At 44.5% G+C, this 26,520-nt stretch overlaps 1 protein-coding gene across 4 annotated transcripts in view; it reads left to right on the top strand.

Moving 5' to 3' along the window:
• METTL15 (methyltransferase like 15) overlaps nt 1–26,001 on the top strand; it is a 149,467-nt gene extending 123,466 nt beyond the window's left edge. For all 4 annotated transcript variants that reach the window (XM_042474558.1, XM_042474644.1, XM_042474472.1 and 1 more), the window contains one exon: nt 24,593–26,001. In XM_042474558.1, the coding sequence (XP_042330492.1) occupies nt 24,593–25,038 (446 nt within the window). In that variant the 3' untranslated portion in view covers nt 25,039–26,001. The remainder of the gene's footprint in view (nt 1–24,592) is intronic.
• The last annotated feature ends 519 nt before the right edge of the window (nt 26,002–26,520 follow it).

Raw genomic sequence — 26,520 nt, 5'->3', positions numbered from 1 at the left:
ACATTTATATATGCATAATATACAGTTCCATAAACTGTAGGTCACTCATCACTACAGTAATATTCAGGTAAAAAGAATAGAATTTTTTATTTGAGGTTTTTCCACATTCACGGGGATCCTTTACCCCTAACCCCAGTGAACGTGGAGGGACCACTGTAATTGGAATTGTTAATACTTGACCCATACCAGATACTTGTGACAGAAGATTGAAGTAAAAACACAAAATACTGGTATTTCTAAAACTGTGTATTTGTCCCTTTGATATGACTTGCATAAATAAGCTCTAGTGTAACTTACTGCTTCCAGAAGTTACATAAGAAGTTGAGTGAAGAATGTGTTATGTTGTGTGCCTTCAAGTTGTTTCCAACCTATGGCAATGCTAAGGCCCTATAATGGGCAAGATTTGTTCAGAGAAGGCTCCCTATTGCTTTCCCCTGAAACTGAGAGCATCTGACTTGCCCAGTGAAGTGTACCTGTGTATAGTTCCACTGCCACACAATGTCAAATTAGACACACTTGTTTTTAGAATCTATTGAAGAGCATATCTGAAAACAACCTGAAGACCAAGAACAATCAAAACAAGTATGGGATGAAGTTGTACACAAGTGAGCTATTTTAAAAAATCCTAAACTGTGTTCTGGAACACTGTTCAAACCAGTACTACAAAATGAATTTGGTTCAGTTGAGACTGCCTAGAAAAGGCCAGTCTTCAAAACTCACTACCTGGGTAAGGTGGGCAGTGAGACCCTTTTTTTGGACATGTCATGAGAAGAAAGGTAAGGTAAGGTAGATGGCAGTAGGAAAATAGGAAGACCAAATTACAAGTGGATAGATTCAGTCAAGGAAGCCACGAGGAGGAAAACCCAAACATTTACTATTCAGTCAGCCTGACTCAACACCAGGAAAGATTCGAGACCAGTTCATTAAAGAGAGAGTCTGTAAACATTTAGAAAGGAATGCCATTACCGCAAAAAGTCATCTTGGGCTTCTCAAAAACAAGTCATTCCAGATGATACAATCATAGAATTCTAGAGTTGGAAGAGACCACAAGGGCCATCCAGTCCAATCCCCTGCCATTCAGGAAATCTCAATCAGAGCATCCCCGACAGATGGTCATCCAGCCTCTGCTTAAAGACCTCCAAGGAAGGAGACTCCACCACACTTCGAGGGAGGGTGTTCAACTGTCCAACAGCCCTTACTGTCAGAATGTTCCTCCTGATGTTGAGGTGGAATCTCTTTTCCTGTAGCTTGCATCCATTGCTCCGGGTCCTGCTCTCTGGAGCAGCAGAAAACAAGCTTGCTCCCTCCTCAATAAGACATCCCTTCAAATATTTAAACAAGGCTATCATATCACCTCTTAACCTTCTCTTCTCCAGGCTAAATATCCCCAGCTCCCTAAATCATTCCTCATAGGGCAGGGTTTCCAGCCCCATCACCATTTTAGTCACCCTCCTTTGGACACGCTCCAGTTTCTCAATGTCCTTTTTGAATTGTGGTGCCCAGAACTGGACACAATATTCCAGGTGAGGTCTGACCAAAGCAGAATAGAGTGGTACTACTACTTCCATTGATCTAGACACTATACTTTTATTGATGCAGCCTAAAATTGCATTGGCCTTTTTAGCTGCCACATCACACTGTTGACTCATGTTCAACTTGTGGTCTACTTGGACTCCTAGATCCCTTTCACATGTTGATTCATTCAGCCAAGTGTCCCCCATCCTACATCTGTGCTTTTCATTTTTCCGCCCTAAGTGCAGCACCTTATATTTCTCCCTGTTGAAGTTCGTTTTGTTAGCTTTGGCCCAGCTTTCTAGTCTATTCAGGTCATTTTGATTTTTGATCCTGTCCTCTGGAGTATTAGCTATTCCTCCTAATTTGGTGTCATCCGCAAATTTGATAAGTATGTCCCCAATTCTGTCATCCAAGTAATTGATAAAGATGTTGAATAGCACTAACCCCAGGACAGAGCCCTGTGGGACCCCACTGGTCATTTCTCTCCAGGATGAAAAGGAGCCATTGTTGAGCACCCTTTGGGTTCGGCCAATTAACCAATTACAAATCCATGTAACAGTTACCTTGTCTAGCCCTCCTTTTACAAGGTTGTTTGCAAGAATGTCATGGGAAACCTTGTTAAAGGCCATACTGAAATCAAGATATACTATATCCACAGCATTCCCTTTATCTACCAACTGGTAGTTTTATCAAAGAAAGAGATCAGATTTATCTGGCATGACTTGTTTCTCTGAAACCCATGTTGACTTTTTGTGATTATGGAATTACCTTCTAGATCCGTGATGGCGAACCTATGGCACGCGTGCCGGAAGTGGCACTCCGGGCCGTTTTGCCGGGCACGGGGACCGGGGGAAGGAAAAACAGGCACACGCGTGCCCATTCCTCCTTCTCCCTGCCATTTTCGGACCTCCCGTTGTCTCTCGGAGACAGCGGGAAGGCAGAAAATTGCACTGGAGGGAAGGAGCAAGAGGCACACGCGTCTGGCTCCTTCTCCCAGCCTTCTCCCGGCGGCGTGCCATGTCCTGGGCTCTCTTGCGTCCTTCCAGCCCCAGACCTCCCTCCGAAGGTGTGCCACGTTCTGGGTTCTCTCACGGCCCTTCCAGCCCCAGACCTTCCTCCAAAGAGAGAGATCTGGGGATGTAAGGAAGCCGAAGGGAAGGGCCTGGGACGTGTGCCCAGGCCCTTCCCTTCGGCCTCCTTTCCCTTCGGACGAACGGGCTCCAAGGGGCCCATTCAGCCAAAGGAAGGGGTTGAAGGGAAGGGCCTAGGACGGGTGCCCAGGCCCTTCCCTTCAGCCTCCTTTCCCTTCAGCTTGACCGGGCTCCAAGGGCCCCGTTCGGCTGAAGGAAGGGGCCGAAGGGAAGGCCTGTGACGCATGCCCAGTCCCCTTCTCCTTGGCCTTCCTTTCCTCGGAGCGAAGGTTGCCTGGGAACCCATTCGCTCTGAGGAAAGGGAGGCTGAGGAGAAGGGGCCTGAGATGCATACCCATCCCCTTCCTCGGCTTCTCTTTCCTCGGAGCGAACGGGTACCTTGGAGTCCGTTCGCTCCGAGGAAAGGGAGGCTAAGGAGGAGAGGGTGGGCAGACGCCCCTCCTCCTCCCCCCTCGGGCCTTTGCAAGACCTGAGGTGTCCTTCGGAGGACACCTCAGGTCTGGCGAAGCCTCGAAGAAAAGGAGCAAGGGCTGAAGGCCTCCTCCTCTCCACAGGCTTTGCCACTACCTGAGGTGTCCTTCGCAGGACACTCAGGCTGACGAAGCCCCACAGAGGGCAGAGGGGTCGTGGGCCTCCTCTCCCCCCCCCCCCCCACGGGCCCTACCTGGTCCCAGTGCCTCTGAGAGACAGCTGGGAGCAAGAGAAGCGGAGGAGGGGCCGGCGCGGCTGTCACCCTCCCCCAACCCCCACGACTTCTAGTGTCTTTGAAAGGACAGCTGGAGGCCAGGAAAGGCGTGGAGGGAAAGCCCCGCCCCAGAGGGCCCCGCCCCCGAAGGCTGGAAGCCCCTGCCACCAGAGGGTGGAAGCCTGCCTCTGGCACGCAGCCTCACCCCGGGGGTGGAACTCTGCCCCGGCACGGAGACCCCAAAAGGTTCGCCATCACTGTTCTAGATATTCACCGACTCTCTGTTTAATGACTGCTCTAGAATCTTTCCTGATATAGATACGGACTAACTGGATGATAATGTTGGGATCCTCTTTTCCTCCCCTTTTCGGAGATGGAGACAAGATTTGCCCTCCTCCGTCTGCTGGGACTTCTCTTGTTCTCCAGGAGTTCTCAAAGTTATTGCCAATGGATCCGATATTACATTTGCCAGCTCTTTAAACCCTTGTAGTAGTCATTGGTCCTGGAGACTTATATCATTTAGATTAACATCTTGTACTCGAGCTTTACTTATTCTGTGCTGAATTTCCCCTATCTGTCCCTGCCCATTATCCTCAGGTTGAGCATCCTTTGCTTTTCTGTGAAGACTGAAAGCAAAGACAGGTGGTTGTTGAGGTAATTCTGCCTTTTCTCTGTCCCCTGTTCGCATTTTGCCATTCTTTCCACACGTGGCTCTAACACTTCCTCTTCTTCCTTTTGCTGGGGACAATACATCCCAAAACCTCTTTTTGTTTTCTTAAACTCTCTAGCAAGCCTGACTTCACTGTGCGCTTTAGGTTTTCTGACTTTACCCTACAGTGCTTGCTATTTGATTCCTCTGGTGATTTCCCCTTTTTCCTTTCTTATACATGTTCCATTTAAAACTTAGCTCAGTTGAAGTTTCTTAGTATCCATTCTGGTTTCTTGAGACACCTCCCATTTTTCTTCCTCATTGGAACGGTTTCAATCTTCTCCCTCCCTCCCTCCCTCCCTCTCTCTCTCTCTCGTGATAAAATTACCAGTTTGGTAGACGATAGGAATGCAATGGATATAACATAGATTGATTTCAGTAAGGCCTTTGACAAGGTACGCCACGATATTCTGGCAAACAAGCTAGTAAAATGTGGGCTAAACAATGCAATTGTTAGGTGGATTTGTAATTGGTTCTCCGACCCAACCCAAATGGTGCTCAGCAATGGCTCTTCTTCATCCTAGAGGGAAGTGACCAGTGGCGTGCTACAAGGTTTTGTCCTGGGCTCAGTACTTTCCAACATCTTTATCAATGACTGGCATGATTAGCATACCCTCCTGACTCTTCTTGAGAAAACTACCTCTTCACAGAAGTTACTTCAAGATGCTGGATCACGATTAGATATGATGTTTTTAAGATGCTGTTTTACTCTGTACTGTATTTTACCCTGTATTGTAATGAATATTTGATGTTGTGAACCGCTTTGATCACCTTGGAAAGGCGATATATAAATAAAGTTTTTATTATTTATTATTATAGGAAGGAATAGAGGGCCTGCTTATCAAATTTTTAGATGACACCAAGGTAGGAGGGGTAGCTAATACCCCAGAGTACAGTATCAAAATTCAAAATGATCTTAATAGTTTAAAAAGCTGGACCAAAACTAACAAACTAAATTTCAACAGGGAAAAATATAAGATACCACACTTAGGCACAAAAAATGAAATATACATATATAGGTTGAGGGACACCTGGCATAACAATAGTGTATGTGAAAGGGATCTAGGAGTCCTAGTAGGCCACAAGTTCAACATGTGTCAACAGTGTGATGCGGCAGCTAAAAAAGCCAACATGATTCTAGGTTGTATCAATAGAAGCATATTGTCTAGATCAAGGGAAGTAATAGTGCCACTCTATTCTGCTTTGATCAGGCCTTACCTGAAATACTGTGTTTAGTTCTGGGCACCACAATTCGAAAAGAATGTTGGCAAGCTGGAACATGTCCAGAAGAAGGCAACCGAAATAGTGAAAGATCTGGAAACCTTGCCCTATTAGGAGCAATTTAGAAAGTTGGGTATGTTACGGCTGGCATAGAGAAGGTAAAGAGGTGATGTAATAGCCTTCTTTAAACATTTGAAGGGATATCATATTGAAGATGAAGCATGCTTGTTTTCTTCCACTTCAGAGAGTAGGACACGGAGCAATGGATGCAAACTATGGGAAAAGAGATTCCACCTAGACACTAGGAAGAACTTTCTGACAGTAAGGGCTATTTGACAGTGGAACACACCCCTTCAGAGTGTGGTGGAGTCTTCTTTGAAGGATTTTAAACAGAGGCTGGATGGTCATCTGTGGAGGGTGCTTTGACTGTGTATTCCTGCATGGCAGAGGGTTGAACAGATGGCCCTTGAGGTCTCTTTTATTCTATTCAATTAGTCCATGACTTTGAATTTGCAAGACCTGACTATTGATACTATGTGACTTGGAGATCTCTCTTTTATAGGTTGCAGTTAACAACAACAAAACTTGATGGCAGTTAACATCAACAAATTGAGAGAAGCAACCAAGAGGCCAATAGTAAACTTAAAGAATTTAGAGATTTCCACAACTGAGATGGGTTTTAGAGAGAAGCAACAAGAACAGATTGCTGAAAGTACTGTATGTGCTCAACTATACATCAAGAAATTTATGCCTCAAAATTGACCCTAAAAATCTCAGTATATATGGATCAACACACCATTAGTGCTTAGAAAGGTCCTAAAGAAAGCAAGCCTGATGCCCCAATCTCTGTTTAACACCAATTTCTTCCCTCTCCAGTCCGTTTCCATCCACCGTTATAGCTCCTTAAGTTTTACTCTTGACTTATCCATGGGTCATATCAAAATCCAGGATTTTGGCCCTGAAACCTCCCCTCCGCTTATACATGAGGTTGACTTGTACACAAGTATATATGGTAATACATATTAAAGCCCATTTGAAGTTTGCAAAAAGGCAAGAAGAAAACCCAGCAAACCAGTGGAGGAAAGTTATCTAGTCTGATGAAGCAAATTGAACTTTCTGGCTTTGCTACAAAACACTGTGTGGCACAATGCCCTGAGACCATCCCACAGTGAAGCATGGTGGTGGTAACATCATGTTTAGGGATGCCTTTCATCAGGAGGGACTGGAAAGCTGGTCAGAATTAAGAACATGATGGATCAAGACAAATACAGGAAATTGTAGAAGAAAACCTATGTTATTCTCAAAGGGAACTAGTACTGGGATGCAGGTGTACCTTCCAGGAGAAGTAAAAAAGAACAAGAGTATATAGGCTCACCTTAGGGTGGCCTTAAATCGGAAATGACTTGATGGCACAACAACAACATAAACACTGGAGTGCTTTAAAAGTAAAAACCTGAATGTCTTACAATCCTATGAAAGTCCAACTGAGAATCTAGGATGAAACTTGATTTACTGTTCACTGTCAGCTGATGAGACCCAGGAAGTATCACAGCTGGGAGACAGCTAGAAGCTGGGGAAGGTTTGGGAGGGGGGCCAGGGGCGCACGCCAGTTGCTCCTCCTCCTACTGCCCTTCTCCCTGCCCCCAACTGACTCTCCAGATGCAGCTGAAAGTTGGGAAAGGTCCCTGGGAAGGAGGAGGAATAGGCCTGTGCTGTTCCTTGTCCTTCTGGACTTTTCCTTGCCCACAGTTGTCCCTCCGGAAGCAGCTGGGGGCCGGGAAAGGTCCCTGGGGAGGAGTAACTGTCTTGCACCAGTGGCTCCTACTTCTTACCCCCACCCTTTTCCTGGCCTCCAGCTGTCTCTGAGGGCTAGGACAAGGCAGGGCGGAGGAGCCAGAGGCACACGCCTGTGACTCCTTCTCCCCAGCACCATTTTCGGACAGGTAGCTGAAGGCCAGGAAACGGCAAGAAGGAGGAGCAATGGGTGTGCATGTGCCTGTTCCTTCTCCTCCCTGACCCATGCCATTTTGTGTTTATTTACTTATTGTATCTCAATGAAAATATTTTGCTCCTTCACAATGGTGAAAAATCAAGTGATAACAATGCCAGTTAAATCCATTTCAATTCCAGGTTAATTCCAAAAATCAATTCCATACTACAAATGTGGAAAATTAAAGGTAGGGAGTAAATACTGCTGCAAGATTTTGACATATGTGTCAGGTGTGATCTGTCGACAGTTAATGATGATCTGAAAAAGACTGAGCATCTGAAGAAGAATGGTTAAATTTCAAAAGGACCAGATGTATTGTGTAATCCTTATTATCACTTTTACCCCATTTACTGAATAGCCAGGGAAACTTAAAACCAAGAACAGCAGGATGTATGTAACAAAAAAGAATTTCAGGAATAATGCATGGTCCAGTCTGGTGAATGATTTGTCTTTTGGCTTTGTGTCTTCCCTTCACATCATATTATTCTCTGTAATGAAGCAAAGTTTTTCCACCAGCATAACCTCTCCATGATTTCTATAGAAGATGTTGTAATCATGTGGCTAAAACATTTTATAAATCTTTCCCCATGTCTCTGAGATACAGCTTGCAGAGTAAGTGCCATTTATAGCGTACTTATCACCTTATTGAGGGGGCATTATATAGTTAACAGAGATGTCAAAAATACGTAACAACTCCCCCCCCCCCCCCCCGGTCTCTTTACATTTTCAGTTCTTAATTTTTTTCACCTAACATCTATTTAAAACCATTTTTGATAACAGTGATACTTTTCTGGCTGTGAGGGTGCACAATGTCCATTCTCCTGGAGAATGGACATTGCCATCTGCTGGCAGACAGTTTATCTCAGGGTAGGAGGTGATTTGTCCCTTAAACATAAATATAGGAAGTAAGATGCCTCCTCCTTTCAGTTTTGTGTTTATATATGAAATAAACTATCTCAATAACTTGTATCTCAACATTTATCTTGAGGAAAATGTATCTTGGAAAGCCTGGCACAGCAGTTGTTCATATATTTATTAGTTATTCATTGACATATCTGTATCCCTTCTCACCAGAATTATTGCAGGGAAAAGGATCACATACACACGCACTCACACACACACACACACATTATTTTAAAGTGTATTCCACTGTCTTACCTTAAGGATGTTCTTCCTAATGTTTAGGTGGAATATTTTTTCCTGTACTTTGAATCCATTGCTTCAGGTCCATCTCTTGAACAGCAGAAAACAAGATTGCTCCATCTGCAGTATTACATCCTTTCAAATATTTAAACGTGGAGATCATGTCACCTCTTAACCTTCTCTTCTCCAGGCTAAATATACCCAACTCCCTAAGTCTCTCCTCATATGGCATGGTTTCCAGACCTTTTACCATTTTGGTCACCCTCCCCTCGATACATTCCAGCTTGTCAATATCCGTGCTGAATTGTGGTGCCCAGAACTGGACACAGTATTTCAGATGTCTGACAAAAGCAGAATAGAGTGTTCCTATTACTTCCCTTGATCTAGATACTATACATATTGATGCAGCTTACTTGAAAGGCATAGTACAACAACAACAATAACAACAGCACAAAGAATTGCATTGTCTTTTTTAGCTGCTTTATCATACTGTTAATTTGTCTTCAGCTTGTGGTTTATTAAAGCCCAAAACACATGAGCAAATGACACAGCTTCAGGGTGTGTTGGGGGCATGCTGTTTACATGAAGCATGCCTTGAATGTGGTCTGAAACTACACAGAGGCTGCATCATTTGCAAAGAACTGGGCCAATAAGGAACAGATAGAATCCGTTCCTTCCAGCGGCCAAGTTCAGTACCATGGTGATGGCCTAAATTGACACCAGGCATGTGCAGTTGACACGGTTCCAGAACGAACAGTGCGGCACGGTCTCCCACCACTCTATTTGGCCAATCAGTACTAGGTCTAAGATTCCTGGATCCATAACACATATACTGTTGTCATGCTAGACGTCACCTACCCTGTATATGTGAGTTTCATTTTTTGTGCCTAAGTGCCTTACATTGCACCCTGTTGAAATTCATTTTGCAGTCACAGCTCTTTAATATGTTAAGGTCATTTTGAATTCTGATCCTGCCCTCTGAAGTATTAACTACCTCTCCTAATTTGGTGTCATATTCAAATTTGATAATACCCCCTGTTCTATCATCTAAGTAATTTATAAAGATATTGAATAGCACTGGATCCAGGACAGAACCCTGCGGCACTCCACTGGTCACTTCTCTCCAGGATGAAGACGAATCATTGGTTAACACCCTTTGAGTTCAGTTGGTCAACCAATTACAAATTCATCTAATAATTATCCAATATATATTCCACATTTTACCTTCTTGTTTGTGAGACTATCATGGGGAAACCTTGTCAAAGGCTGCACTGAAATAAAGATATGTTACATCCTCAGCATTCCTTTAATCTACCTAGCTTGTAACTGTATCAAAGAAGGAGAGAGAGACAGACAAAATTAGTTTGGCATTTATTTTTGAGAAACCCATATTGACTTTTAGTGATCATGACATTGTTTTCTAACTGGTTACCGTTTGTCTCTTTAATTAACTGCTCTAGAATGTTTCCTAGTATTGATGTCAGGCTGACTAAGTGGAAATTATTTGGGTCCTCTTTTTTTCCTTTTTGAAGATGGGGCAACATTTCCCCTCCTCTAGTCCGCTGGGATGCTCCTGTTCTCCAGGAGCTCTCAAAGTTTATTGCCAGTGGTTCTGAGGAGAAAGAGAAGATCTACATGATGTGTGTGTGTGTGTGTGTGTGTGTATGAGCATTAGTCAGCAGATGTAAAATATTTGGTAGTCTCTGCCAAATTAGCGTAGCTTGCAGGACTAGAGTAACACAGTCTTTTATCTCATTCCCAACTATGAGACTTGAAATGTCTGTTGACATCTTAGGTGTCAGCACATCAAGAGATCATTGTCTAATAAGCCGATAGATAAATAAATAAACCAGGCATCTGAATGTACCCATTATCTTTTCCCCTAAAGTATTTCTAAACTCTCATGTAGGTGTTTTTGTTCTTTGTTACCCGATATATTTTTTTATAGTAACTTAATTTTCCTTCACTTCATTTAGATTTGTGACTTGTTGACAGAGCAGAGTGAAGTTATATATTATCTGCACATACATTGGTGGGAATAGCATTGAAGTGCCAACTGAATTTTTAAAAAATATCTATCTTGGTGGATCAATTTTGTTTTATCCAGATCTGTCTGCATTCACAGACTTTTAATTAACAGTTTAAATTTATAATATTGCTTCTGTTTCAGGTGGATACATTTTAACATTTTTAAGAGCTCCTAGACAAAAGGACAAAAGCTGCGTCACTGGAACATTAGATGTGATTGAGATTCAACAGGAAATTCCTTTAAACAGCTGCCTGTTCAGAATTAATTTTTAAAGTCTGTCACACACTCTCTTTCACAGGAGACTTGAATGCTTCTCATTGGCAGACGCAGCACGTTGCTAAGTTCATTCTAAAGTTTAAATTTCAGTTCATGTTAACATATGAATTTAAACAGTGTAAGCAATATCAGAGTATCCCAAAATTTTAAAAAGATAATTTCTCTCCTTGGGATTTTAAATCATTCCTCTTGCCTGAGGCATGGTGCTTTTATGAATGAAATCCATTCTGCATGCTTCTCATACAAATTTTGTTCTATTATTATCTGTTGTAGAGCCTGTTACCAAGCAAGATTTTTCTTCTATTACCAGCGTGCTCTTTCTTTCTTTCTTTCTTTCTTTCTTTCTTTTTGGTGTTGTAGAAAGGTAAAAACAAGGTGAATTTACTGTCTTTTTTCCCTGGATGCCCTAATATTCCTAAATTAGATAGTTAAAAATAGAATAACCTCTCTTTCTTTTCTGGAGTTATCCAGTGAAAAGTGAGATTAAAGGGAAAGTATTGCTAAATCATTTTAATTTTTCCCCTTGCTGATTCCAACAGAAATAAACATCTTTATTTCTTTAAAACAATTCTATACACCTTTCCAAATAATTGAAGACAACTAATAGCTTCATGATTACAACAACACGTTTTTTTAAAAAAGAAAAAAAATTCAAACCCCACTAATTTGAAAAAATAAAGGAAAAATATAAGTCTAAATAATAAATAAATAAATAAATAAAATTTATTTGTATTTTCCTGCCTCTCCCATGTGGATCGAGGCAGGATTACAACCCAACAGTAACAATAAAATACAAGAATAAAACATATAATTTCAAACATGAAAACAGTTAAAAACAGTGCAATCAACATTTATAAGATAAAATGTTCTGATCCTAGATAGAAGAATATAATTATTATTATTCCCAATTTGGGTAAATCTATTGAATTAATAGTGGGAGATCTAGACCATCTCAAAGACTACCCCCTCTAAGCAATAGTTTTGTTTTTAATGGGAGTAAAAACCCAGATGGGTTGAATCTTCACTTAGAATCCCATAGTTCGAGATGGATGGGGGGAAACTACGGAGTATAATCTGCTATTTGAAATGCAGTTCTTGAAATCCTGAATAAACTCTCCTAGTGATTTGTGGCGGGGGCAGCAAGATGGACCCCTGAGTCAAAAGACAGCTCAAGGTTTCAAATCTGAATCATTCTGCATCACATTCTGGAATCAGCTTCTAAAAAGAAACTGAATTATAACAGCATCACACTCCAAATCCCATTACTGCCAGACAATCCAGGATTAGCGTTTTAAAAAAATTATATTGTAAGCTGCTTTGGATCCCATAAAAGTAAAGGTAAAGGAATTCCCCGGTGACAAGGTTGTCAAGTCATGTCTGACCATTGGGGGCGGTGCTCATCTCCATTACTAAGCCAAAGAGCCAGCGTTGTCAGAGGCTATTCTGTGATCATATGTCCAGCATGATTGCACAGAACGCTGTATAATTTCCCACCAGAGTGGTACCTATTTATTTACTTACATTTGCATGTTTTTGAACTGCTAGGTTGGCAGAAGCTGGGACTAGTGATGGGAGTTCACCCCATCATGCGGCACCCAGGCCTCGAACTGCTGATCTTGCAGTCAACAGAGTCAGCATTTTAACCACTTGAGCCACCACGTCCCATATTGGGACATAAATAACATAAAGACGTATACCAAAAGCTGTTGAAATAAGAAGTCAAACCAATGAAGCTGTAGTCTCATCGTTTAGTTCTCAAAGTAACAATTCATTTGGGGAGACCATGCTATTTCCATTCCAGTGATATATCCAAAAGCAGATTGAAATGAATCATAGAATTGGAAGAGACTACAAGAGCCATCCAGGCTAATGCTGTGTTATGCAGGAACTCATAATCAAAGCACCCCTGACAGATGGCCATCCAGCCTCTGTTTAAAAACTTCCAAAGAAGGATCTAGATAATCCATATCATCCAGAAGAAACTATCTTAAAGCAAAAAAAGTTATAGTTTGAGGTAAACCTGAGTCTAGAAATTCTGACAGCATCAGTCCCCCAACCCCATGCTAACTCAAAGTGTGGACACACTGATGTGCCCTTTTTGTACCTACAGTCTAAAATGTCCACTTGAGTAAAAGGCATGTTTAGGGTTACTTGCTCTTCTAAGTGGCAAATCACTTTTTTTTCTAGATACAAGCTTCAGGAAGTAAGGGAATTCATTTAAATAAAAATGTATTTTTAGATTTATTAATCATAAAGAGAAATACCACTTACCATGCTTCTTAAAAAATTAATTTAATTTCTCTGAAGATGCCAGCCACAGATGCTGGCAAAATGTCAGGAACAAACTCTTCTAGAACAAGGCCACATAACCCGAAAATCCCACTATGGATGCCGGCCACGAAAGCTTTCAACTTCACATTCATTTCAGTTGTTAAACAGATTTTCTGCTCATTACGCTGTATTTTCCTCTTGTGTGTTTGTTTATTCTATACAAACATATAAAATGAGACTGAAGGCCACAAATACAGCCAACAAAATAAACAATATGTTAAGCAAAAGTTTCCACTTGGTTCTTTCAGTTGATTTTAATGTGTAAGCAAGTGGAAGATGATAATGCATGCTTTCATGTTCATGCCTGTTATCTGTTCTTTGGAGCAAGCATGGACAAAGTTGGCCCTCATGCTGCATGGGGTCCCGAAGGCCATTTTGTGCCCCCATGGGTTAAAAATTGCTTCACAGTACCACTGAGAAAACTGTATCCCTTGTCCTCAACAAACAAATCGGCCTTCCCCTGAAGAACTTAGAATTTAGACAGCTTCATATAGAGTGATACAGTTTTTCAGATAGTCAATAGTATACTCAATGTATCTAAGGCTTTAATGGTCATAACCAGCATTCTTAATTCTGCTTGTAAACAGACTGGTAGCAAGTGACACTAGTTGCCTGCAAGCAGCCCTAGCCAGCAGCTTGGCTGCAATATTTTGGACCTCCTGAAGTTTCTGAATAATTTCCAAAAGTAGCTCTATGTAGAATGTGTTACAATAATCTATCTGTGATGTAATCAAGGCATGTGTCACTATGCAAGATCTGACATAGGAAGAAACAGAGCTGGTACACCACTTTTTACTGTGCAAATGCACTTCTGGCCACTGCTGAAACCTGAGTTTCTTCTTCGTGGTCTCTGCGAATCATACAAATGGGTTTCACTGCGCCTGCGCAGTGCTGCTCGGAACCTACTGGAATCACTGGGCAGAGTTTACTCTGCAACATATTGAAACTTTTTGGCGGTAACTCCGCCCACCCGTTATAAGGCCCCTGCCTTCCCGCTCTTTTCCCCAGTTCCTTTTTTCCGCCGCGCTAGCTGCTTCAGAGGAACTTTCGCTTGCTTTGCTTGCTTGGAATCACTTTCGCTTTTTGACCTCGGACTGTACCTTGACCATTCTTTGTCTCCCGCCCCTGGTAACTTCGGACTTTCGGACTGTTGACCTCGTTTTTGGATTCTCCCTGGCTTTGACGATTTCGGAAATGCCTGCACCCTTCAAAAAGTGCGACATTTGCGGGGGCAAGGTGCCCGTCCAGGACCCGCACTCCTCCTGTTTGCTGTGCCTTGGCAAGGACCACGATACCAAGGCATGCCTGCTCTGCAGGTCCCTCTCCTCCCAGGCGCGGAAGAACCGTGAGTCCCGGCTTACTTCAGCGATTGCCCTGGGAAGGGTCCAGGAGGGAGGCTCGCGGTCATCATCTTTGCCGCCCGCGGCTCCCGCCGCCTCATCTTCCCGAGCCAGCGTCTCCAGCGTGGGATCTGAGAGAGCCGCTATCCCTAGTGTGGTGTGCGTCCCGGCCGGGACCCCTTCTACCACCTCCGATGTGGCCCGTGGCTCCAAACCGCCCAGTGCCACCGACAAGCCCTCCAAGCGCCCCCACAAACTGTCGGGGACTGAGGGTTCCGAGCCGTCCTCCAAGCCGCCGTCGAAATCGGAGGGTTCGCGCCCGAAGGAAGGCTCGCGCCCGAAGAAGGGCTCCGTGGCTGAGGGCCACTTGGTCTCGCCTGCATCCTCCAAGGCGTCCAAGGCGTCTCACCATGCCCCGAAACCTAAGGAGCCGGCTGGACCTCCTACAGGGGCAAAGTCTCCACGGCCTTCCTCATCGGCGGCGGCCGCTGTCCTCCTAGACCTTCCGGACAACCCCTTTTTCCCGGCGGATGAGACTCTGAAGTCGGGGAAGAAGAGAGGCCACGATAAGTCGAGCCGCGATCCCGCTCCAAAGAAGTCCAAGCCTTCAAGGAATCGGTCCACCTCTGACCCGCCGAAGGCAAAGGACAAACAGCGCTCCCCTTCAAAACAGGGCCGCGCTTCCCATGCGACAGCTCCACGCGATCCGGAGCCTGCACCGGAGGTACGGCGGTCCCCGACACCGGACACGCCTCTACCCACCATGGACTTTGCACGCGAGACGGAGGAGACCGTTCCCCTTCTCCCGCCGGACCAGCAGTCGCCTTCTTCCCCAGGATCCGTCAACGAGGAGGATCGGCCCCGTGGGCAGGACATGCCAGACCTGTTCTTCGATCCCCAGTCTGGCCGATATTATTTGTCGGTTTCGGAGGACAAGGCCATGAGGGAGTTCACCAGGCTGAACCCTCACCCTGCTGATCAAGGCACCCAGTCCAGGTTGGTCCCAACCGCTTCTGTCTCTGAGAGGCCCCCGTCTCCGCCTCGCAGGCGTTCGAGGTCTTCTGTGGATGTCATCCCGTCTCGTCCGAGGTCCCAAGTCAGGGTGACGGACCCCCTTTCCTCGGACCTTGACTCAGACGACGAGCCTCTTCTCCCGTCTGAAGTTCCTTCTGACGAGGATGTCCTGTCGGTTTCAGTCTCCCCACAGAGGATGCATGATCCCGAGCCGTCTTCCCCATCCGATGACGTCCGGTCCTTCACCGAGCACGTCGTCAAGATGGCGAGGGCCCTCGACATCGAGCTCGCCTCTCCGGAAGACGACGCAGAGGACCCAGTGGAGCGTCGGGTGCATGGGCGAGTGCCCACACCGCCTTGCCTGCCTCTCCTGCCTTCACTCCAGACCATAGTGAAGAGGTCCTGGGAGTCCCCAGCCACCCTGTCGACGCCCTCCCGTAAGGTTCAGACGCTCTACAGGGTTGCCCCGGCGAGCTGCCCCTGGTTGGCCGACTACCCAAGGCCTAACTCTGCGATTGTCGAGGGAGCCCAACACAGCTTCGTTCCGAAGCAGGCCACCTCACCTGTCGATCGGGAGGCGAAGAAGGTAGACGGTCTGGCCAAGAAGGCATACTCGGCATCGGCCCTGGGGGTCAAGGCTGCCAACTACACCGCCTGCATGGGGGCCTACATCCAGACCCTCATGGAGAGGATCTCCCCCCTCGTCCCGGACATCCCAGATGACATCCAGAGGCAGCTGGTGGAGATCAGGGATGAGGCCCATTCCATCGGAAGTTGGCTCATCACCACTTCCAGAAATGTGGCGGACTGTTCGGGGAGAGCCATGTCAGCATCCATGGCATTGAGGCGCCATGCCTGGTTGAGGGCTTCTGACCTCAACCCCACGGTCAGACAAGCCATCGAAGACATGCCGCTCGACGGGACCGGGCTCTTCCACGCCGAGACCGACGACCGCCTGAACCGCAAGTTCAGGATGAAGGCGGCGGCAAGGAAGCATGGCATGTCCTCAGCACCGGCCTCTCCGTACCGGAAGCGTCAGCGCCCGTGGCAGCCGCAAGGTCAGTCACAGGGGACCTTTCCCCGGGACCGGCAGTCCCAGCAGCAAGGCTCCCAGAGACAGCGCTTCCCCTCGCAGTCTTCCTCCTCCTCTGGCCGTCGCAACTTCCCGCCCCGGTACCGCAAGTCCCGCCGGCAGGACACCGACCAGGGGAAGAAGAGAGCCTGAAGGGACGCAGCGCGCTTCATCTCTTCTTCATCCCCGTTCTTTTTGGACATTTTGAGGCCCTATTTTAACATCTGGGCCTCTATAACATCGGACTCGTGGGTTCTCAACATCGTCCGTAGGGGTTATGCCCTCGAGTTCCAGGAGCTCCCTCCAACTGGAGCCTTCATGTCCACTCCCCCCTCGGACACCCTTCTCGACGAAGTGCGCACCTTGCTCAGCAAAGGGGCAATTTCCCCTTTGCCGCCCGATCAATGTCCTCGGGCCTTTTTCTCCAGGTACTTTACGGTACCGAAATCGGATGGGGGCATCAGGCCCATCCTGGACTTGAGACAGTTGAACTTGTTTCTTGATTACCGTCGCTTCCGGATGGTAACCTTGGCTTCCATTCTGCCTCTGCTCCACCAGGGCTTGTGGTTCGCAACCGTCGACCTGAAGGACGCCTATTTCCACGTTGGGATCAGAGAGTCCCACCGGAGATTCCTCGCCTTCGCTGTCGGCTCCACCGCGTACCACTACAACGTGCTTCCTTTCGGCTTGGCCACGGCTCCACGAGTCTTCACAAAGTGCATGGCACCGGTGGTGGCATACCTTCATCAGAAGGGCTTCATGGTCTTCCCCTACCTGGACGACTGGCTGTTTGCAGCCGAATCCCAAGACGAGCTGCAGGAGGCAGTCTCCTTCGCCTTGCGCCTCTTGGACTCCCTCGGACTGGTCGTCAACAGGGAAAAGTCCCACTTCACGCCGACCAGACAGGTCAAGTTCATCGGGGCCATCCTCGACTCCGAGAACTGCTTGGCCTTCCTTCCTCCGGACCGCTTTCAGGCCCTGACAACGTCCCTCGAGCCGTGCATCTCCCACAGAAGGGTGAGAGCCAGAGACGTCCAAGTCGCCCTGGGCCACATGGCATCGACGACCTTCGTCACCCCCTGGGCAAGACTTCGTCTTCGGGCGCTCCAATCCTGGTTCCTCTCCGTCTTCTCTCCGTTGGAGGACCCGCCTTCAAAGTGGCTCACGGTACCGAGACCGGTGGCCGCCTCCCTCAGATGGTGGCTGGACAGCTCCAACGTTTGCACTGGGATGCCTTTCCATCAGCCCCAGGCACAACTGACTCTGACAACAGATGCATCCCTGGAGGGATGGGGCGCCCACCTGCTCGACCTCGTCGTCAAGGACAGGTGGTCTGCTCAGGACAAGCTCCTCCACATCAACGCTTTGGAAATGCTTGCAGTGGAGAAGGCCTTGAGGGCGTTCGAGTTTGCAGTCACGTCAAGAGTGGTCCTCCTCAGGACGGACAACACCACCGTGATGTATTACATCAACAAACAAGGTGGTACCAGGTCCAGGACCCTGCTCAATCTCACGCTCCGCATCTGGGATTGGTGCATCCAGAGGCGCGTCCTCCTCCAGGCGATTCACCTTCCCGGGGAGGACAACGAGCTGGCAGATCGCCTCAGCAGGTCTCCATCGGTGTGCCACGAGTGGAGGCTCCATCCCGAGACGGTCAGCGATCTCTTCGGTCGGTGGGGAACCCCCCGGATCGACCTCTTCGCGACCAGGTGGAACAGTCACTGTCCCCAGTTCTGCTCAAGGAAGCGATTGGACGGATCCCTCGGAGACGCATTCGCTTTCCTCTGGACGGGGGAGCTCCTCTACGCCTTTCCCCCGTTTCCCCTCATCATCAGGGTGGTGTCCAAGATGACAACGGACCGCTCGCATGCGATCCTGATCACCCCGTGGTGGCCGAGACAGCCGTGGTTCGCATCCCTTCTCCACCTCTCCAGGAGATGCTTCCTCCGTCTCGACCCTCGTCCGGACCTGCTGTCGATCCAGGACGGACGGATTCTCCACCCCGACATCGAGAGCTTGCCGCTGGTGGCCTGGAAGATCCAGCCCTGACGTCCCTACCGGAGGCAGTGAGGGCGGTGATCCTGGCTGCGAGGAAACCTTCCACCCAGCGGTCCTATGCCCTGAAATGGAAGAGATTTTGCCTCTTCCTTGACCAGAAGGGCTTGTCTCCTGCACAGGTGTCCACTCCAGTGGTGCTGGAGTTTTTGCTGGCACTTTTGGATGGAGGGCTGTCCCTCACATCCATCAAATGCTACCTGTCTGCCATTTGTGCCAAATATCAGTTCGGGGGGAGGGTTTCTTTCTTCAAAGACCCTTTGGTGAAGGGGTTTCTGAAGGGTTGTGCCAACCTTTACCCTCCTGTGTCGACACCAACGCCGGCTTGGAGTTTGGAGTCGGTATTGTCCGCCCTCCAATCCAAGCCCTTTGAACCGATGGCCACAGCGGACTTGAGACTATTGACTTGGAAAACCGCCTTTCTTGTGGCCATCACCTCTGCCCGCCGTGCGGGCGAACTCTGTGCTTTACGGAGGGACCAGCCATTCCTGAGGTTCCACAAGGACAAAGTGGTCCTCCGTACGGACATTACCTTCTTGCCAAAGGTGGTGTCTGCCTTTCACATGTGCCAAGACATTGTGTTGCCTACTCTCGCGTCCAACCCGACGTCGGATGAGGAGAGACGCCTGCACTCTCTTGATGTCAGGAGAGCGCTGGCCTTCTACCTGGACAGAACTGCTGCCTCCAGTCGGTCCGAGAGACTTTTCCAATGCTACTCGGAACCGAAGAAAGGGTTGCCTGTGTCTGCGCAGAGGTTGTCCAAATGGGTGGCTGGTACCATCCACCTCTGCTATGAACTGTTAGGCAAGCCTCTCCCTGGCAGGGTTCGGTCCCATTCCACAAGGTCAGTGGCAGCATCCTCCGCATTCCTGTCGGGGATCCCCTTGGAGGATGTCTGCAAGGCTGCTGTCTGGTCCCAACCTCTGACTTTCATCAAGCATTACAGGTTGGACACCAGGGCCATCCGAGACGCAGCTTTCGGGAGGGCTGTGTTGGTTTCAGGGTTGCATTGATTGCACTACTGATGTTTTGTGTTTACTACACTTGTACAGTTGACACTGTTTACATTTGTTCCATGTTGATTTGCACAAGTTCTATGGGTTCGGTCTTGCATGACCTCTGTTCCCTCCTCAGGTTTAGCAAAATTACTGCTATATTGATTTGTGCATGAACAAAAAGACTGACTCTTTATGGTTCAAGGTGTTTTATTGTAATAAATATACCTTTGGTTCACCATAGCTTTGGTCTCAGGACACTCCCTCCGCCGTATACCTTAGCTTGTCAGTCTAAACCCATTTGTATGATTCGCAGAGACCACGAAGAAGAAGGACAGGTTGCTTACCTGTAACGGTATTTCTTCGAGTGGTCATCTGCGAATACATACAAATCCCACCCGTCCGTCCCCTCAGTGTCCTGCTCTCATTGGCTCTCTTTCCATCGCCTGCTTGGCGGAAAAATTGCAGAACTGGGGAAAAGAGCGGGAAGGCAGGGGCCTTATAACGGGTGGGCGGAGTTACCGCCAAAAAGTTTCAATATGTTGCAGAGTAAACTCTGCCCAGTGATTCCAGTAGGTTCCGAGCAGCACTGCGCAGGCGCAGTGAAACCCATTTGTATGTATTCGCAGATGACCACTCGAAGAAATACCGTTACAGGTAAGCAACCTGTCCATCCAGGCTCAGTTTGGAGCCCAGCAGTACACCCGAGCTGTGAACCTGTGATTTCAGGGGTAGTGTAACCCTATCCTATTCCCTGATATGCCTTTCTGCTGACCAGGTGCACATCTTTCTTGTCTGAATTAATTTTTAACTTGCCTTATCCCATCCATTTCTGACAGCAAACACAAGTTTAGTACCAAAACAGCTTCCCTGGAATTAGGTGAACAGTAGGAATAGAGTTGGTACTATTGTAAAACAATATTCAAGTTCCATCCCAGAGAAGCAACCCAGAAATATGATTAATGATGTTGAATGTTGTTAAGCTGTACAACAGAACTGGCACAAACACATTCCCTTTTTCTATCTACTGGTGTTCCCAGCGTAGGCCATACATCAAGGCAACCAAAACTGTGTCCATCTCATAACCAGACCTGAACACACATTGAAATGGATCTATATAATCCATTTCAGCCAGGAAGCCCTGGGGTTAGAAGGACACCATCTGCTCTAGAACCTTGCCAAAAGAATTGGAGACTGAATGGTAATTATGTAGGGTGGTTAGGTCCATGGAGGGTTTTTTCAGGAAAGGCTTTACTGCAGTCTCTTGTAGACAGGATGGAACTCTGCTGCACTGAGGCTATACATGTTGTGGCTCTCACTTTTCTAAGGATTCTGTCCACATTCTCACACTGCACAAACTGAAAAATATCCAATTACAAAGGACAAGAAAAAGCCATTCATCAGAACTTTATCAACCACAGCATCTTGTGACTTCAAATAATCAGAGAGCCATGATTCTCTTGATTTCATAGTGTTTTGTGAGGTGGTGTGTATGATGGTCTTTTAACCCACCCAAAAAAGGGGAGGGAAGAAAGAGAAGAAATCAGCCCAGCAAAAGTGATTATCATGCTCTGCTGGATAACATTCATTGTTTTGGGTCAATTCCTGTAACTGAATGTGTGGATAGTAGCTTACTTAGCCAGTGCAAATGTTACACCAGTGTCATGCAGAAGAAAATGTACTTCTGCAGTTTCTGCATGTTTAAGGCTCCTTGCCATTTTGGTAATTATTGTGCCTATTTCCAGTGCTGGATCATCCAGATTTTATGTTATCCATGCTAAGACTCAGCTGTCCCAAAGATGTATGGCATTTGTGTGCATGCATTGTCCCAAATCAAACTCAAGAATTATGACTACTTCTTCTTTTTTTCTTTTTCTTTTTGCATTACACAGACTACTCTGGTTATGTTTTCCAATAAGTATCATTCCACATGTCAGTGGGTGCTTGTATTCTTTTCTGGATTGTAGTATTCTCATTGTGCTTGATTTTTTTGAATCAGGATGACATATAGATCTTAAATATTATCAAATGGTAACTAATGGGCTTTAAAATTGTTGTTATATTTACCATTTTAGACAAAAATAATACAAGTACCTAATTTTTCTAAAGGAATTGTGATGGGGAACAAGTGATAATTTAAAGAAGAAATAAGTATGGCAGCATGCTAGAAGTATGAAGAAATAATTTTGTGCACTAACAGGGCATCTGTTCATATATTAGTGATAATTAGATTGTTTTTTTTCTGCATAGCATTTTATATTACCCAGCTTTAGCATCTATTAAAAATTTGTGCATGAATAAATAAATGTACATCAACTGACATCATCATCCACCTTTATTAAATGTCAATTGACATATATTTAATCTATGAAACTAAGCTAGTTATGTTGGACATAAGATTCCAAAACCCATATTAGGATAAAATATTAATAAGATGAATGAAAAGGTCACAAAATGTGCAAGCTTTCAAGATCTCCAGAGCACTTTATCAGGCAGGTTCAAAAAGCAGAGTGGAAGCAATAAAAAGCTGATTTGATTTGTAAGTCATTTTAAGCATGTTCTCTGATTCTGTTTAAGCAACCACTTTCATTATCAGATCTTGTACACTGGAAGCCATAAACTTAAAAGAAACACCATCCAGTGGCTGTAGGTTATGCATCGACTTGCAATTACTGGACTGAGGTTGTTTTTGTGGTATATAGGAAACACCAAAAAGTCTTTAGAGTGCCTATAAACTGTTTATGTGTAGGGGCTTACCTATTTAAACAAAATGACCGGCACTGTTGAAATTGAAAATATTGATTATGCACTAGTGGTCAGTGTAACGTGCTGTTGTACATTAACTTTTCAATTGGGACCATAATGTCTTATGATGTGGTTATTTCTGTGCTGAGCAAAGAAGGCTTAATCATATAACCTTAACCATTCATTGGTTCTATTTTAATTTTGACCTTTTGTATATTTTATTTTAATTTGTAAGATGCCATGAATCCCACTTTATGGGGAGATGCAGAATGTAAATGAAGTTGTTTGTTCTTGTTTGTTTTGGTTATGTGAGCCTTAAAATACATCAAATTAACTAACAGTATATAGTAGATCATACCTGCTGTGTGCCTTGCTCCTTTAAATTATACCAGTAGAGAAGTGTAAGGGACATGTAAGACCAGTTTTTCCACTTGTAGACATTTTTAAAAGAGCAGTTCCTGGAGTGCAGTCATCAATTTACCCCCACACTAGGTCTCATGTAAATTGCAGTTGATCAAATCATGTATTCTCACACATGGGAATTCTGTGATATGACATGACTGCCTATGACTCTTAGCAGCCATGAGTACTTTTATATGAGGGGATTCAAAGAGGCTTTCCTCAAGGAGTTCCAGTAAAAAAGGTAAGTAACTTTCATTTGTAGGTCCATAAAGTATGCATGATGTTTTAAATTAAATTATATTTAAATTATGTTTTAAATTATAGATCTATCATAGGAAATATTTAAATTACAAAACTGGGGATGCTGTGGGCACTTACACATTTTCTACATATGTATGTGACATTTATTGAAACATATGCCAACTTGTAGACCTTTGATAAAACAGCCAAATTTCATCAGCAGTTCCATAGAGGATGGTATTTGAAGTGGTAAGATGTAGCGCTGAACTACTAACAGATCTTGCAAGCAACTACTGGCTTAACATTATGAGCAGGAAATGGAGAAAATGAAGGTCCAGGAGGTGAAAATAGAGAGAATTAAAGCTCTAAAGTTTAAGCAGAAATAAATGGCATAAAGAACTGTGCAGGTGAACATATCCTAAGCTGTCCAGGCTGGAAGCCCCTGATTAAAAATTGCCTCCTGTACTAGAAAACTACAACAATTAAAGTTACTGTTTCTCCTATTTCTTGGTGCCACCCTAGAATGCCAGCTAATAACCTGATGACTGAAGATGCCAGCTACAGATGCTGGCAAAACGTCAGGAAGAAACTCTTCTAGAACATGGCCACATAGCCCGAAAAACCCACAAAAAACTATTTATTTTTATAGTTTTGTTATTTCTTTTTAGTAGACGATTGTACTGTTTCATCTGGAAAAAGTTTTTTATCAGGTCTTCCTAACTCAAATGTGTGTAAAAATTGAAAATTAATATTTTGATTGCTGTTATTATTACCATCATACAACCCTAGACATGCACAGCCTTGTCTGATTTTGGAGAGCAAACCAGTTTGGGTCTGGGTCATACTAGAATAGGAGACCTCTAGGAATACCTGAAATTTCAAGGTTGGGCTAGGAAACAAAACGCAGAGAGATGGCTCCAGTCAGAATTAACAGCCCTGGACTAGATGGACCATGGTATCATTTAGGAGAAGGGAGTTTCCTGTGTTCCTATTTTTAGCATTTATTACTGTGTCTCCTGGTGGTACACACAAAGAAGTGTGAAGACATTCCTTTACCATTCTAGCTGGTTCTTAGTTTGACCCAGTGAAAACACCAACATTGATCAGAGATTAGAATGAAATTTTCCATTTCATCAAAAGTAATTGTTTATCCTGGAATTTCAGTGACACTTATTTAGTCAATTTATTTATTAAAATAAAGTTGGCCTGCCAGATTTACGGCTTGACACTCGTGATTTTGATTATTTGCAAGGTCAAGGCTGCATGTGCATGCACTTCTCCTCCTCTTCGCTCCTGGGCATTTCTCCTCAGGAGAAAAGCCCAGGAGAGAGGGGATGAGAGGGGTGTGTGTGCCAACCAGCAGACACAGTTGCCCCCTATTTATCCTTTAACTGGCTTCCTCATGGGGGGGGGCAGGTTATTTGCAGTTTTTCCACATTCACGGGGGTCTTGTACCCCTGACTCCCACGGATGTGGAGGGCTGACTGTACTTCTATCCTGCCCTATATCAACAGGAGGCCTGACCACAGGCCTTCTAAAATATTGTGAACTGCAACTGACTAACACTAAAGATAGTTGTGCAGTGCCATTTATTATGCCAAAAGCATAATATTCTAACGCTGTGCATAATATTCTAATTCATTCTCTCTCTCTCTCTCTTTCTCTCTCTCTCAAACAAGGTGCTTTGCCTGATGCGGCTTTGTATGCTCGAAAAGACTTGCTTCAACGACCTACTCATGTGGCTACCAAAACTTTTCAAGCCTTGCGTATTTTTGTTAATAATGAATTGCATGAACTCTACGCGGGGTTGAAGACAGCTGACAAGTTTCTGAAACCTGGTGGACGGTTTGTTGCTCTTTCTTTCCATTCCTTAGAGGATCGCATCATCAAGCGGTTTCTTCTTGGAATAGATGTCACAGAAAAATTCAACCTCAGTGTAAGACAGAAGATCAAGCAAATAGAAAAGAATTTTTCAGATCAAGAGGAGGAGGAGGAGGAGGAATTTTCCAATGGAAACTCAAAATGGGAGGCTATACAGAAAAAAGTACTTATTCCCCATGCTAAGGATCTTCAAGATAATCCAAGAGCACGTTCAGCAAAGCTAAGAGGAGCTATCAAGTTGTAAATTATTTTGTCTATGTTTATCCTTATAGTTATTCACCATTAAAGATGAGTAAGAGACAGAGAAGATTATATTTCAAAAGTTAGTTATCCATCATTGCTATTTAGAGTACACTTTATTTTCAGTCTAATAGGAGTGCTGAAGAAGAGAACACCACTCTTTGAACGTAAATATTTTGGTTTGTTGTGGAAAGCAACCTTAAAATGTGTAAATTAAAGACAAAGAGTAAACCCTGTTTTCTCAGTTATATGTAACTAATCTTGTTAAAGCAATATTCACAAATACATGAAATATATGTGGATCATAAAAATATTATTCATTTTTTTCATCTGCCATTAATGCAAATGTATACATAGAACTATGTGTTAAATAAGAGTGGAAACAAGAGTAGAAACAGTCATGATTTTTAGTTAGTTTCTTTTTGGTTTGAATAACAACCTTCTCGTTCAAGAAGAAGACTTATATCTCTTTATTTTTTTTAAAAAAATGTTGCATGTAAATGTTCTCTGAAGAATTAGAATTAGGATACAAAGACAAGTTATTGACTTCCATAAACATATCTATTGTGTTATTGCTTTCTTGTGTTTCAAACCTTGTTTTTAAGTGTTGGTAGGCAGTGTGAAAATACTCACACATTTTTATAAGAACTACAATATTTCAAAAATGTATAAAATAGAACAAGAAGTATATTTATCAGCCAGATCTCTAAAAGGCATCTTTGGGAAGCTCCTATTTGGTTTTCTTGTAATTTTGCAGAGGAGAGACATTTTCAGAAGGGGTCAGAACCAGGTAGTATCCCATACACATATTTCAATTTTGACCAAAACCAATAATTTCCACACAATTTTGGGGAAAGATATGCCTTGAAAAATATATTCTTTTGCTTTCATTGGCTTTCCATTGTATTTCAGGAACAATTGCATGTGTAATTATGATCGCTAAAATCACAGATGCCATGTCATCTCACACTGTGTTTTGTCTGTGCTCCATCGTGTTGCTTCAATCAACCAAAAACACCTTCTTAACTCTACCATTGTGGTACAGTGTGATTTGGGAAAGTAGCATTCTGAGTTGTTTCACATCTATGGAACTTCCCTAGGAAGCAGTTGGAGGCCCCAAATGCATCTTACAGTATCATTATGACATTAGTGTGGGAGGTTTCATTTACAAACTAAATATTTTATTTATTAATAAAAGTACTGTACTTACAGATTCCTTTTCCTCCCACCAGTGTCCCCAAAGCAATGTACACCAAAATCACAATGTTAAACCAAAACAGGAACAGACACTTCTTTAAAGTATTCAAAACTATTGTAAAACCCAAAGGTATGACAAAATAATACAGTTTTGAATGACTACTGAAAACTCAATAAGAATAGATAGCCAATAAATTCAGATATTTTAGTTTATGTATTAATACATATTATAGATGAGCTGTTTATTTTGTCAAGGGCACTCTCTACTACTTTTTCATCATGGAGTGTA

This window comes from Sceloporus undulatus, chromosome 1, assembly GCF_019175285.1.
Source record: "Sceloporus undulatus isolate JIND9_A2432 ecotype Alabama chromosome 1, SceUnd_v1.1, whole genome shotgun sequence".
Lineage (NCBI taxonomy): Eukaryota > Metazoa > Chordata > Lepidosauria > Squamata > Phrynosomatidae > Sceloporus > Sceloporus undulatus.
Note: the sequence above shows the minus strand (reverse complement) of the source record. Positions and strands in the feature narration are given on the sequence as shown.